Source organism: Eubalaena glacialis, chromosome 9 (genome assembly GCF_028564815.1).
Source record: "Eubalaena glacialis isolate mEubGla1 chromosome 9, mEubGla1.1.hap2.+ XY, whole genome shotgun sequence".
NCBI classification, from domain to species: domain Eukaryota; kingdom Metazoa; phylum Chordata; class Mammalia; order Artiodactyla; family Balaenidae; genus Eubalaena; species Eubalaena glacialis.
Window position 1 is genome coordinate 50,620,057 of NC_083724.1, and position 16,135 is coordinate 50,636,191.

General features: G+C 37.6%; 1 protein-coding gene across 5 annotated transcripts in view; it reads right to left on the reverse strand.

The window, feature by feature from the left end:
• Positions 1-3,510: 3,510 nt before the first annotated feature.
• The window catches only part of CFAP95 (cilia and flagella associated protein 95), a 135,588-nt gene continuing 122,963 nt past the window's right edge, over positions 3,511-16,135 (reverse strand). For all 5 annotated transcript variants that reach the window (XM_061201197.1, XM_061201196.1, XM_061201198.1 and 2 more), the window contains one exon: positions 3,511-3,728. In XM_061201197.1, the coding sequence (XP_061057180.1) occupies positions 3,537-3,728 (192 nt within the window). In that variant the 3' untranslated portion in view covers positions 3,511-3,536. The remainder of the gene's footprint in view (positions 3,729-16,135) is intronic.

Genomic DNA, 16,135 nt, shown 5'->3' on the forward strand with positions numbered 1-16,135 from the left:
ATCAACTGATGAATGGATAAATTGTGGTATAGCTGTAAAGTGGAATATTATTCAGCCAAAAAAGAATGAAGCACTGATACTTCATTCAACACGAAACCTTGAAAACATTATGTTAAGTGAAAGAAACTAGTCACAAAAGACCACGCACCGTATGATTCCACCTATAGAAAATATCCAGAATAGGCAAATCTATAGAAACAGAAAGTAGATTAGTGGTTGCTTAAAACTGAGAGATTGGGAGGGAATGGGGAATGACAGTTAATGGATATGGGGTTCATTGTGGGGGTGGTGAGAATGTTCTAAATTGATTATGGTGATGGTAGCACACCTCTGTGAATCTACCAAAAATCATTCAATTACATACTTTAAAAGGGTGAACGTTATGGTTTGTGAATCATATCTCAATAAAGCTGTTAAATATTTTTATAAAGCTTATGATCTTAATATTTGGGACACTGATTTACTGTGTGAGATTTTGTTTGGGTTTTCCACTTTGATTTACAATATTTGCCTCATGCTTGCCCTACCATAGCTATTTGGAGTGGGCTTTCAGCTACTGGCAAACTGCACTGCTGCTGACTCTAAAGTTAGCTTTTGGTCAACATAGCTTTGAGAAAGAATCTGCTGCTCTATTCTTGATGGTGGCAGTGCCAGGCACTTCTGTGGTCTCTACCAGCCTGCCACCTCTACTCTATGTCCCATAGGAAGGACGTTACTATTTCTGCCTAGAGTCTTGGTGAATCTGGAGTTTTTCTGTACCTCTAGAAAAAGGAGCCCAGGGGGAATCCAGGGGGTGATTTTCCTCTGTAAATAAACCAGTGAGCTGGCTGGGCCCTGCTTCTTGTCTTCATCTGCCAGCTCCATATTCTACAGGTTGGGTCTGGTACCCTCACTTCCTGCCTCAGCACAAATGTACTCCCAGTATAAACCAGTGGATCTGAGATTATATTTCTAAGGTGAAGCGCTTGACCCACTCTCCATCTCTATTTTCTACGTCATATACTCCGGGATCTTGATGCCTACTTGAACTTAACCAGATTTGCTGTCTCTACTATTAGGATGTGGCTTCTGCCTTTATCATCCTAATCTCAGTCACCAAGAAGCTGCCAATTTTGCCATTTTTCTACCACCCCCTTCCCTCTACAACTTGTTATTTCATATTTGTCTGACCTCTCCTTAGGTAAAGGGTAACAATGCCTCCATAAATAAGTACACCAGGTGAGAATTACAGCAAAATGATGAACTCACCCCCATCCAAAGAGGGTCTCCTATCATATCCCTGCTGATTGTTGCTGTATCAAAATCAGACCAGTGCTGCCAGATCTGCAAATGTGCCAAGGACATAAAAATTCAAATTTTAAAGTAAAATGTCCTAGTCTATAAAATTTGGCTCAATTTTATAAGATTAATGAAAAAAACACTCTGAAGACTAAATAAAACTTATCTGTAGGCCAAATTTAATCAAGGACCACCATTGCCATACATCTACTTGGGATTTGCCCAACCAATTACCCATTCTCCCAGCAGCAGTCTGCATTCTGCCATAGTGAGCTCACATCAACAGTCTGACATAATAACACATAAAGGCCAAAAGAAAAATACTGACCAAATATGAATGCTAACTGTATAAACACACAAGATACAGTGTTATTTTGGTGTCTCAGGTGGAATCCTATGAAGTATACATGTGGAACCATCAGAAGTCAGTGTGGTCATTTCCTAAGGAAGACATTCTCCAATGATCATATCTGAGTTCTACTTTTTATTGCTTGAAATGGTCTTTGATACTGGTGAGGTGAAGCATTAAAGAAGTTATCTAAAGAAATCCAAATCAACACAAAATAATTATACCTGAAAGATCTAGGTAATCTCTATTTTTTTCAATGCATCATTTTATTCTACTAGTTTAAATAAAATCCGTCTTATTTCATTCTCCTTCTAACCAAACAAAAACTGATTTCTAAACTGATCCCTCATGGCAGGCCCAGGTCATTTATGTAAAATGTAATGTTAATCATTGTGACAATATAGAATTCCTGATAAAGTAGGTGAATTTTTTTCTAAGTAAAGGCATTGTTCAAAGGTAATGATATGGCCATTAAGACTTTTCCTCCTTCCAAAAGGAAAAAAAAATCAAATGATGAGTAGCTTGACATACAGATTTGCATACTTCAAACGTCTGTCCACCCTAGATATGTTAATGGATGTTTGGAGTGATTAAACTTGAATTTGTAGTCTGTGGAAAGAAAGGTAATCCTAGGTAGGTATACCCTAGAATAGGTAATATATAAAGAATTAACAAACTAATGCACCATTGTGAAGCAATTATACTCTAATAAAGATGTTAAAAAAATTAATTAAAAAAAAGAACTAACATTACGTATTTATATATAATATACATATTTATACATATATATTTGTGTATATGTACAGACACACTTTAAAGCAGCTAGAAATTATAGTAAAACTCTGCTGGTGAATGCTTCCTTGGCATATCCACATTCTCTTTATTTACTATCATTTCTCTACTCACAAGGCTTATAGTTTTCCCCATATTTTCCTAATCAAATTAGCATTTATCATGAAATACTATTTCATGAATTTCTTTTTTAAAGAAAAACAATGAGAGTAAATTTAACCTAGGCCAACTAAATAAATAAACCCATCCTCAGAAAAAAACAAAAGTTCAAATGTACCTCAAAGATCAACTAGAATCTATTTATGTAACCCTGGGCAAGCTACTTGAACCTCTGTGAGTCTCTGCTCATCTGGAAAACGGGAGTGCGAGTCAAAACAATTGCTAAGATTTATTCTACACTTAACACTAGATGACTGGATTTTCCATTAAACCCCTAAAGTTTCACTAAGATTCTGTCTGCATCTCTGCTACTTCATACAATAAAAAGTGTTATATTGTATAAGGAAAAACACCATGCTGAATGATAATTCACAGAGCAGCTAGCCACCATAGATATGTTAAAGTCTATAAACAGACACACTCTTCCCCAATAACACACACACACACACACACACACACACACACACACACACACATGCACTCAACATTATTATAGGGCCCGTGTTGCTCAAACTTCAGCCATTTGAGTTTCATGTAGAATTTGAGTACCACCTAAATTTTTATTCACTCAAAAGTGGAATTTAAGTTATCTCTTTTTTTTAAATCAGACACACCCTAAGCAATCATGAGCTTGATTGTTAGCTTTATGCATTTTTTCCTAATAAAATTTAAAATAAATCCACAGTCAATAAAATAAAACAAAATAAAGTAACATAAAATAAAATTCCTCCAAGTACCATCTAGAATTGGGTTATATACCTTCAGTGAAAAACATACTAAACTTTGGAAAATACCAGAGTAGAGTATGAAAAGAAAGATATACACACTGGTCTAGAATATAAGATTTTGTGTTAAAGGAATCTATTATCATAATATTTCCACTGCATTTATTAGGATAGAAGATCATCAACTGCTACATCCATTACCTTTCATTAGTTATAAAATCTGATTCCATACATTATTTTAAAAAGGGAACAACAGGGCCACTGGTTAATGGGTAGAGTTTTCGTTTTACATATGAATTGGCATAAGTCCCACTCTCATCATGCCAGGTGTTGATGCCAAATCTTTTGGAACCATTTAGATCTGTGAACTGAGAATGGCACTTTCTGTGGACAACTGAATAATCATCATCTTGACAAGGATAACCCTATGGGAGGAGGGAGAAAGATAATATTAAATGACTGAAATATGTAAAAAGGAGTGATTTCCAAAAGTTGATCTTTAATGTGTTAGTTGTATTATGATGAAAGGTTAATTTTCAAACGTTTGATTAATTTATTCTCTCAAATTACTAACACCTCTTGTATTTGGCTATTGCATTTATAAGTACTTCTAATTCTGAAAGAATAATCTAGTTCATGGCTGTTTTATTTATAAAATTAAAATGATAAATTATCATATATGTAAATTTTTCTAAACCATAAATATACAGCATAAAGAACCATTTAAATTGTATGACCATCTGCAGAAAGACAAAAACAATTACAATTTAACTACCATTCAATATCTTTTTTACTAATATGTTATAATCATTCCAAAGAATAATATCGTGGGTTATATTTTTAATAGTTGCTATCAAGTCATACCTGCCAGTAAATGCCAAGCTGGAAGATTCATTCCTATGAGAAATTTACATCAGTATAACCCAGTATAATATTTAAGGTATTTATCCTTAGAGCACTTCATAAAAGCTTCTATAGTAATAAAACAAGACACTATCATTGACCATTTCCCAAAGGAAATATTGATTCTCTAGATTACATCAAGGGTAATGGTAGACAAGAAACATAAAGCCCTTGCACTGATTATCTAATTTCTGCTTCAAATTGGTACTAATTTTAAAGCACTAGGACAATATTGAAATTAAATCACCAAAACTATAAAACAATGAAAGAACACCAAAATAGTTCTAATCTTAGATTGGCTTTATTGAAAATAAGTGAAAATTCTAACCATATAATAATCATTATAGTGTCTATTTATTTACTGAGTGCCTATTATGGGTTGAACACGGTAGTTGAGTATTTATAACTTTTAATCCACAACAGGCTCTGAAGTAAGAATTATTACTCCCATTTCACATATAAGACCATTTGCTTAAAATCTCAGGAGAGAATCTAAAGAATGCTACTGATTCAGCCAGGGCTTCAAGCTATCTGCCTGTAAGACACATTATCCCACCAGCACCCTCATGAAATTCTTAATATTTAAGAGATAAAATATATAAACAATAAAATCCAAAAGCTACATAATATCCATGTCACTTTCTATATAGTTTTGGGCTTTTGCTTTGTGTTGTTGGGGGTCTATTTCTTTGGGGTTTGTTTGTTTGTTTTTGGTCAGCTAGAGGCCCTTTAAATGAGATTAGAGCATCGCTTGCCAAACTGCCCTCTAAGTAGGCGGCAGGATCTGCTGATTTCTACCCCAGTTGCAGTGGAACTGAGGACAGCTTCACATGCAAGGTCAACGCCTTCCTTTAGCATCTCCCAGACAGAGTGGACAATATATTTTGATGTGATGAGTGACAAGAATAAATGTGATATTTTAGGAAAAGTATTCCAGCCGCAGAAGGTACTAAAGACTGAAGGTGAAAAGGACCGGATTCCAGAACTATGATTAGAACTGGATCGCAACAACTCACATGTCATTAACTGATGGATGTATAAACAAAATGTGGTCTATTCACACAATGAAATATTATTTGGCAATAAAAGGAATAAAATACTGATAGTTGTATAGCATAGATGAACCTTGAAAACATTATGCGAGGTGAAAGAAACTAAGCCAAAAGACAGATTGTATAATTCCTTATATGAAATGTCCAAAATAGGCAAGTCCACAGAGACAGAAAGTAGCTTTGCCAGGGGATAGTGGGAGGGGAAGGAATGAGGAGTGACTATTAATGGGTGTGACTGGATCACGAGGCACCAAGATATGTGGTTAAACATTATTTGTGGGTTGTGTCTGTGAAAGTGTTTCCAGATGAAATTAGCATTTAAACTGATGGACTCAGTAGTTTGCCTTCCCCAATGTGGGTGGGCATCATCCAATCTGTTGAGGGCCTGAATAGAAGAGAAAGGCAGAGAAAGTAAGAATTGGCCCCTTCCTGCTTGATTGCTCAAGCTGAGACATTAATCTTATCCTGCTCCTTGGTACTCCTGGTTCTCAAGCCTTCAAACTCGAAGTGAATTACATCACTGGCTTTTCGGGGTTTTCAGCTTTGGTTTTGTTTCTGTAGAGAAACCTAACTACTACAGTGGGTATGGGGTTTCTTTTGGGGGTGATGAAAATATACCGAAATTGACTGTGGTGATGATGGTATGACACTGGAGATACACTAAAAATCACTGTTTGTGATTGTGTTATATGTTTTAAAAGGGTGAATTTTATGGCAGGTGAATTAAATCTCAGGAAAGCCATTATTTTTAAAAAGTGGTAAGTAGGGGTGTGCAATTCTGAAGTTAGGAAAACTAATTAAGAGAATGTTTGTTGCCTGTTAACACATAAAACTGACTGCCTCCCATTATCAGAGATGTATTGGTAAACCAGCTCCCCCCACCAAAAAAAAAAAAAACCCACACAACTGATTTGTAATATTTGACAATTTCTGTGGTATAAATACTCCTGCCATGGTTGACTTCAAGCTACCAAGTGAAGTCAGTAGTGAACACTGAGTTGGGAAGACGTGAGCATGCTCATCTCATGCAAACTTTAAGAGGTGACACCAGCTCACCTTGAATCCACTTCTCCCATTTCGCATTGTGTAGTAGCCATGCAGTGTGAGTAGGTTAACCCCCCTCCAGGTCTAGGGGCAGAATCTAATTGGCCTAAGACAATAAGGATAATCTCACTCCACTCTCAATGACAGTGATTGGTTCAGTGTTAGGCATGTGACTTGAGTTTGTCCAAACAGCTTAAAGCCTGAGGTTTTGTTCAAGGGTTTGGGGGAAAAACATTCTTTTTCCACTATTGGACATAAGTAAGGAAGCATCTAGCCCAGGTTGCTGTTGGCAGCCTGCCTACAATCAGTATAGCATGAAACCAACACCATAAAAGGCAGGTTTGAGAGTCAGTAAAAAGTATGATGACATTGCCGTATCAATCCTTTCCTGAAGCCAGACTTTTCAAAAAAATATGAGCAAATAAATTACTTTTACTGTCTGATCTGGTTTCAGCTGGTTTTTGCACAACCTACTAAAAGCATCCTAATATATACTGAATAATCTGCAATATTGAAACACTGAGGTTCTGAGAGTTAGAGCAAGGAAATGGAGCAAAAACAAGGGAGCAGCTGGGCATATATAAAAAAGTAGGAGTCAAGGCAAGCAGTAAATTTGTGCCTAAGCATATACTCAGGAATTAGAAGGATGCAAACATGGAATAGGTGCATAAAGAAGGTTTTCAAAAATAAGAACAAACTATCAGGAACCAGGAGGGTATAATTATTATAAGAAAGCAGAACAAAGTATGTTTTCCAAAGTTTAATACAAAAGGCACAAAACAGCATAGAAAAAAGCAGCTTCACCAAGAAGGTCCTACCTCAAAGGACCTTTATATTGACTGCAGTTCATACCCAAGGCTAAAGTGAGATGGTGGGAGTTTTGGACAAGTGAGTAATTTGGTGTACCTCTCAAACCAAGTATACAGGGAGGGTGTAATCATTTCAAAATTATTAGTAGTTTTCCCTTTTCTGTGTGTGTAACCACCCATTTTCCCAAGGGGAGATCAAAATTTGTTTTAGAAAAAAAATGGCAACCAAAGAGCAAAGTAATATCACCTTCTAAGGAAAAATAGGGTTTTTCCGAGAGACAACAGCCTTGCAATCCAGTTCACAGTCTTGAGGATTTTAGAATATCCATGACCATACCTGGAAGACTCAGATCATAGATTTCTCCAAGCATGTAGAGAAAACATCCTTTGCCATGAAGGCTTAAACAAGAGTTGGAATGGAGAGTAGGAAGATAGGGAAGAAGTCTGGGGCATTGTAGGAAGACGAAAATAAGGGAAAAGTAAAGCAGGACAGCAGAAATAGTCGATGCATTTCCCAATTTTCCCATCCGCAGACTTAAATCAGACAGAATCTCATTGACGTAGACAGAGTCTCATTGACGTGGACAGAGGGAAGTGCACTGGATAAATGAGAATAATGGCACAAAGGTATAAGGGGTCTCCTGGCCCCCCATCTCTCATGAGAACTCAGGTGTTCTCAGACCACCACTCAGGCTGTTCTTTCATTTGCCTGGGGCACAGCCAAACCCAAACTGGTGGAACAGCATGGTCAGGCAAAGGGAGGCCCTGAGAATCATCAATTCTGAGCCACATTTGTATCCTGTGGCATAAACAAGACCCTGAAGTAGTTGTAAGTCTGCAGTGGGAGTTCAACTGTTAGCTGCAGAGCTGAGCATTGGAGCTAGGTACTGAATGGGAGTCACAGAAGGCTTCTGTGGGGTCCACAGTATCTATGGAAGTGGAAATGAGGCTGAGTCATCTCAAACATGCCGTCTCAAACATTTCAAACATGCCATGAGGGCTCCAACCAAGCCCAGAGAAAAAGAGTGAGAAATAGAAAAAGACTGACAGTTAACAACAGCCACAGACTATAGCCACTTATGCTGGCAAGGGAAAGAGCAACAAGCTGGACTTGAGATATCATCCCAGAGACCAGAACAGGCAGAGACCACCACACAGAAAATGCTGCTCTTCCCCTCTGGCATCAGGATGCTAAGTTGCATCCCTCTTTCCATATACCCGGATGCCATCTCTCAGGAAAAGATACAGTTGCTATTGCTGCATAACTGGCCAACCCATACATAGCAGTGTAAAACAGTAGTCATTTCCAGATTCTTTGGGTCAGGAATTTGGAAAGGTACAGCAAAGCCATCTTATTGCTTCACAATGTCTGAGGCCTCAGCTGGGAAGACCTGAAAGCTGAGAGTGACTTCAGTGCTGGGGTTGGAAACATCTCTCATTCCAGCTGGTAGTTGATGCTGGCTATCTGCTGGGACTTTAGCTAGGACTGTTGATGGAACAACTGTACAACAACTCCTTGTGCCTGCATGGGGTTCCTCACAGCATGGTGACTGGGTTCTGAGAATAAGGATGGCAGAAAGAGAACCAGGAGGAAGTTGCGTTGCTTTTAATCAACTACTCCGGAAATCACATAGCATCACTTCCATCATAGTCACAGTTCACCCAAATTCTAGGGGAGGTAACATGGACTCTGCCTCTCCATGTGAAGAGTGTCAAAATCACATTGTAAGAGCATGTGCGATGCCAGCACACGTTGCAACCATTTTGGGAAAATAACAATCTGCCACAGGGAGAAAAGTAGGGTGTGCTGGGATTCCTAAGACCACCCCTAGATTCAGTGACTTGCCAGGAGGGCTCATAAAACTCAATATATAATTGTACTTGTGGCTATGATTGATTACAGCAAGTTCATTCAAAGCAAAGTCAGCAAAGGGAAAAGGCACATGGGCTAAAGTCCAGAAAAAACCAGCTGCGAAATTCTGAGACCAAGAGCCTCCCCTCAGTGAGTCACACAAGATGCACTTAATTCCCCCAGCCATGTGTTGTGAAATGCTATCTACTGGGGAAGCTCATCAGAGACTCCAAGCCCAAGATTTTTCTTGGGGGCTGGTCACATAGGCACCCTCTGCCTAACACATACCAAAATTCCAGACTCGCAGAAGGAAAACAGGTGTTCAACATAAACCACATTGTTTGTGCAAACGGTTTAGACACAGTGAGCTACTCTTACTCAGGAATTCTTATCTCTAGATGCCAACCAAAGGCCAACCTTGTAAGCAGGACTTTTAACAGATAACAGTCTCAGATCTGCTTTTCTACACATAGGGGATGGGAGAGGATCTCTGAGAAAGTGAGAGTTTTTTCAAGGAAGGTTAAATATCTCCTATAGGAACTATTTAAATTATGGAATCAGACTAAGCTTTAAGAGTATTGAAGAGTTAGTGTTTTCCCACTGGTTATGGGCTCAGGAAGAGGGCCAGTTATCAGTTAGACATACTTCCTCTGCATATGTGAGTTGCAGATAGTCGTTATAGTTTCAACACCCTAACATAATATTTAAATGTTTATTCAACATTTATTTAGTGGGGGTGGGAAGAAGTATTTAGAAACTGTGTATAGAAAGAGATTTGTGAATTATCACACATTATTGGCTGATCCACTATTCTGGGGCCACACAGACCCTGAGTTCTGACAAAGTTCACTTAAGATAGGACAATCACTGCAAGCTTTTTCTGAGTCCTCCAGATAGATGAGGGTAACTGAAAGCATTTGTCTGAAGTGTGGAATGGGTGGGTATCAGAGCACAACAGCTTAAGAGGAGCTGGACTAGAGGAGACATTTCACAGAAAGAATTTAGAGGACTTACCAGCTTAACTGTGGATAAAGAACCAAAGAGGTTCCATAGCTTCAAACCCAGATGTCTGAGAGAGTTCTAACACCGTTAAAAAGAATAAAAAAGACATGGAGATGGAGAGGACTTGTTTAAGGAGGGAAATGATGAGTCACTTCTCAGACATTTTAAATTAGAGATGACATCAGTACAAAATGTAAAGGCAGTGTTGTGGGACAGATGGCCTGGAGAGAAGTCAGTGCCCTGTGCACAGCAGTGATCATTGGCTGGGGAAATAGCTATAAAGAACATTACTGGGATCATGGATTGTATTTGAATATGGACTGTGGCTTAAATAATTATACTGTATCAATTTTCCCCTAGGTTGAAAACTTTACCATAGCTATGTGTCTTTGTTATTAAGAAATACACATTGAACTGTTCAGAGGTAAAGGGGCACAAAGTCTCCAGCCTATTCTCAAATGGTAAACAATTGCTGACTCTAGGTAGATTATATGGGAGCTCCTCTTGCTAGTCTCGTAACTTTCCTATAAGTTTGAAATTATACAAAAATAAGTTACCCCCAAAAAGTGATGGTTATAGAGCCATGGGAGTGGATGAATTCTCTGAGATTATGTAAAATGAGAGGAGCAGGGTTCTAGGACCCAAATCTTTGGGACGTTCATGGCTGGGTTCATAAAGAAGCCATGAAAGACAGAGAAGAAAAGGTATGGAGAGAGTGTTGCAATGTCATAAATTCTGAGGAAAGGGAGGGCAAAGAATGCTGTGGTAGCCAACAACTGCTCACTTCCAAAGAAGCATCATAGAGGTCAAGACCTGACAAAACACAACCAACAGTAAGAAGCAATCTCTTTTCATCTTTGAGTGTGCTGTTTCAGAGAAGGGTTGAGGACGTTGAATGAAACATCCTGATAGAAGACGGAAGAAAGTGTCAGAGAAAAGAACGCTGAGGGCAAACAGGCCCTGTAGAAACAGGAACCATTAAAGACCCAGCAAGACAATCACTGTAGGGAAAATCTGCGTTAAGGTTAATAAAGATTTCTTCTTCCTTTTCTTCTCTTTCTCTTCCTTCTTCTTTTTAACAGATCATAGAAAGACAGGTTAGGATATTACAGAAGGGTCCTCTTGAGTCCCCAGTCGACCTTCCCTCATTGTGAAAGACAAATAGAACACAGTTTTACCACTTATATCAGTAAAATGTATCAGTGTATCTTTAAGTGATGGGTATCCAATTCTTAGATTCCTATCCCCTTCCCACCCTCATTCCCATAGCCTCTAAGCATCAATATCTCCCAAACCTTTTTTTTTTTAGAATAAGATGACATTGCTGTTTCTTAGACAACCATATACCCAGTCCTTACCCATTTTTTTCTCAGTCTTCCAAGGGGTTGTTCTGTGGTTACACTTATTCTTATTTGATTTCATCCTTTTTCTTTAGGACCTTTTATTTTTCATAGTTTTATTTTTCAAGGTCATTTTCAGTTTTAGGCCTGCCTTCTGGAACATCAGTAACTCTGCTTAATTTAATATTACAAGATAATTTGAAAGCACAGTCTCAATTCCTTCATCTAGATAGCTCATCCATAAAACTACATAATGGGTTATGTTTCCTGGCCAAATCAGTCACTGCAAACTAACCTTGTGTCCACCATTACAGATAGCTATTAGCCACCTGGCATTCATACAGCAAAGATCATTCTTCCCTAGCATGCCTATAAGTATCCTCATTTGGTATACTCCATTTACTCTTAAAAAGGTATTGAGGCAACAAGCTTATTTATTTGAATGTCACATTGGATGGAATGAAAATAGATATTAAAGTAGATTGCTGTGATGTTTTGTTTGATTATTTTCAGTATACATTATGTATAAAATTCTTCCCCACTTACGTGCACTTGACTGAAGACCCACCTTCCCCTAGTAAGGTTGTCTTCTAAGCACACGTGCAGAGTGATGTGGGAAGAAAAGAACAATTCCCCTACAGCCAAAATTACTATACTAACCCTGGGGATCACATGGGATAGGCATCTTAAACAGATCCCTTCGTTCATTTCCCTTCACTGCTTTTAAAATGATTTCATTCCTATGGGATATTTTTTCTCCCAGTGATTGAATTACAGATAAGAGTAATTGGCAAATGCAGCTATAAAGAACATGTAATTAGTTGGATATATTACTGTTACCTATTTAAGAAACCTTTACTATCTCTTTTTATTTGATAAAATTTTGCAAAGAAAAAGCATTTGTAACAAACACAGGTATTCAACTAAAGAAAAATAGTTATGGGAAATGCAAGGAAGTGTAGGCTGTGAATATAAGTATAAACATCTATATCATTAATGAGTCTGGTCATCACAAAGAAAAATATGGAGATCTACACGAACAATCACATCACAAAGTAAGCTGACTTTTTTTTTTTTTTTTTAAACATACAGATTTTTACATGTATGTAAAGAAAACCCAAAGAAGTGGTTTAGTGGGTCTCTGAGGAACCCTGGTTCTTTTTTTTATATATAAATTTATTTATTTTATTTATTTTTTTATTTTTGGCTGCATTGGGTCTTCATAGCGGTGCGCGGGCTTCTCATTGCAGTGGCTTCTCTTATTGCAGAGCACGGCGTGCGGGCTTCAGTAGTTGTGGTGTGCGGGCTCAGTCATTGTGGCACGCGGGCTCTAGAGCGCAGACTCAGTAGTTGTGGTGCACGGGCTTAGTTGCTCCATGGCATGTGGGATCTGCCCAGGCCAGGGCTCGAACCCATGTCCCCTGCATTGGCAGGCGGATTCTTAACCACTGCGCCACCAGGGAAGCCCCTAAGCTGACTTTTAAAGACAAATATCATTCAAACTTTAGTAATGGCCAGCATCAAAAACTAAGCAATACACTGTTAAACCTTAGTTATTGACAAGTTTTTCTTTCTTATGCACAAATTTTTATTGTTCCTATCATTTTAATATAAAAAATAAACATCATCTTTCTTATTCCTCAGTCTACATTCTATGAGGACACTTGCCACTGTTTTATATTTATAGTGGTGTGGTTAGATATAAATTTGAGGCCCAGGGTTCTTGATTTTCAATTCTTTTTTTTTCTTCTTTACAGAAGTCAAATATGCTCACTGTAGAAATTTAAAGATAATCAAAAGGAGGAAAATAAAATCTCCCAGAATCCCAAGTTCCCTGAAGTAGAACTGAACTTTTATGACTTGACCCAGAAACAAAAGGAGGTCATGGTTACTTAACTTCAGAAAGCAATATAAGATGAAGGTATACTATCAGAGGAAACAGGGTTCTTTCCACTAAAAGGACACAATGCTAAAAAATACTTGGGGATTTGAGTTTCCTGAGAATCAAAACCCAAAATTTCTCAGCTGTTGGTGATACATGAGGTGAGCAGGAGTTAAAATATTTATTTTTTAACTTTCAAGTAGACTTGAATTAAATGTCTGCCAAGGTACTTATTCAAAAAGATTATTTGGTCATAAATAAATAACTATTAGGATGAGAAAGGATCAATGAGAATCAAATCAAATCAAATCATAGAATTTGAGAGCCAGAGAACTCATAAAGATCTTTCTGTCTATATCAGTGAGAGTTCTCCAGAGAATCAGAACCAACAGGAGACAGATAGAAAGAGAGAAAGAGAGCATAGAGAGATATGATAGACTACCTACCTATCTTATCTATCTCTCTATCTTATCTATGTATCTATCTATCTCTGGGGATGCCCTGTGGAGCTATATGAGTAGCTGCCAGCAGATCCTAAGGTTGAAGCTGGGGCCTAGGAAATGCGGTCCCTTAGTGCTGGCAGAATGCCATGAGATTCGGATTCAGAATTGTTTTCCTATAAACTACAAAATCATGCCTATATGTATACATATAAGGTCAGCACACATATGTGCAACACACATTGAATTTAGGTGGAGGAATTTAGGTAGAGGCATGAATTTAGGCAGAGGAAGGCCACCATCTCCTTCTGAACCCAAGTAATAGAGGGCTGTTTCTCTGGTTAACTAGCAGCAGCATTTTGGAACACCTTGACATTCATCAAAAAATACTAGGTACAATCATGTGACCCCCTTCCCTCTTCTCCAGTTCCACTCCCCCACCAGCACCTCTTTTGCAGAAGAATCTAAAACTCTAATTTCATTTCAGTCAATAGCACATAATAAGATAAACAAGCATAATCAGCAAATGGCCATGATTCTTTTGTTAATAGATAGTGATTCAGAACCTTAACAGGACAAAAAAGAGAAAATTAAATAGTAGATATATTAAGATGCAGTACAAAGCAAAGTAGTACTAAAATAAAAGTCATGAAGACACATCATTAACTCTGAAACATTACCTAATTAAAGTTCAGCCTTAATTTTCTGAATAAAAGTTTGGCAAAACCACACTTTAATCTAGACTACAAGGCTTACACATGATAATTCCCTGTGGCCAGAATTACATCGCACAACTTTTCGTGCTATTATGTTTTTAAAACAGAACAACAAAAACAACAAAAGAACAAGAAAAAAAGAAAAAGACTGCCTATACTGGAATGAAATTATGGAAGATCATGGGGACACAGAATGGAGCAAAGATACAAAGAGAGGGCCTTAAAAAGAAGTGGGAATGAAAGCTAATTTAGTTGACAGGTGATACTTCCTATAGAACCACCAACCTGTTCTAGATTCACTTTCTGACCCAGCTCTTGGTGGTTTTCAGAAAGTCACTCTTTCCCTTATCTTCTTTTTAAAGCCACTGTTAGACATCCCCTCCTAGGAAGCAGGAAACTAAAGACAATTCTAGCCTTTGGGGAGTTTCTTTCATGTGACTGAGCCTAATAGAACAATAAAAGGCTTTTGATGATGCTCACCTGACTCCTAGCCAAGGTGTAACTTGGTCTGGGATGATACTCAAAGTATTTATAAATTAGCACACACCAGGCAGTCAGATTAGGCAAGTTCTAGATGTCCCTGGTCAGGCAGGTGTTAAACTACCATAAGGTCCAGGCTGGGCCCACTCAGCCATGAGGCACAGAAAGCCCAGTGCCTATGGCCCATAGTATTTTAAAGGGCCCACAAAAATGTTTTCATTTTTTATAAATCAGAATTTTCAAAATGAATATAACAATAATGTGAATGTACTTGGTGCCACTAAATTGTACACTAAAAAAGGGTTAAAATGGTACATTTTATATTATGTATATTTTACCATAATAAAAAATGCATACGCCATTTTGAAAAACCAACTCTATTAAGTGACAGAAACTCATACTGAAGCTAGGAAATGATGTCAGTAATTTAATATCCATAAACATCTTAGGGCAGTAAACAATGGCAGCTATTATGCAGAAAATTTTGCTTAAATAGGGTACAAGAGTCCAAAAGTACTTCTCAGAAAAAAATGAGTATTGTATGATTTAGTTTTGTGTAAAAACATTCACTAGTATATTGGTAATAATTTCAGGAGGCTTAACAATAATGTGGTCACATAACATGGCCATAAAATACCATAATATAGTCACAAATAGTCATAAATAGGCAAGAAGACAAAACAGTATAAAAGTATAAAAGGAAAAAGGATAGGTAATCTTTACAAAATGCCAATGAGAGATACAGCCTAAGAAATATATCTCTTTAATAAGCCTTTAAATCCAAAAAAAATGAATATAATCCAACCTGGATTATATTTGTCTTTATAGCAATGCAATTGTAAAATATATTAATTTTTTTTTCTTTCAATGGAAGAAACTCAAGGCCACAGCAAATTTCCAAATAGCACAGAAATATCAATATTTTAACAATGCTATATCTGTACTAGGGCATAGAACCCCAGTGATAGGATAGGCCAATCCTACCACTGTTGGTAATATTTTAAACAGATACAGCCTCTTTTTCTTACCTACTATGAAACACTGCTTGGATTCCTTGTAATCAATTTGGAATGCATGCCAGCTTTAAAACATAATTCTATTAAAAACTTCCTCAGCTTTTTATCTCTGAAACAACTAGGATATGCAACACTTTTTGGTTTAAAGCTACTTATACGCCTGGAAAGATAATTCAATAGGCAGCTATATTTAGGAAAACAAAATGGTACTTCACACAAAATGATCAATCAGATGTACTCAAATGGCAGCTGCAGGGCTGGGAGGAGCCATGTACCTCCAAAGTGCTCCCACTGAG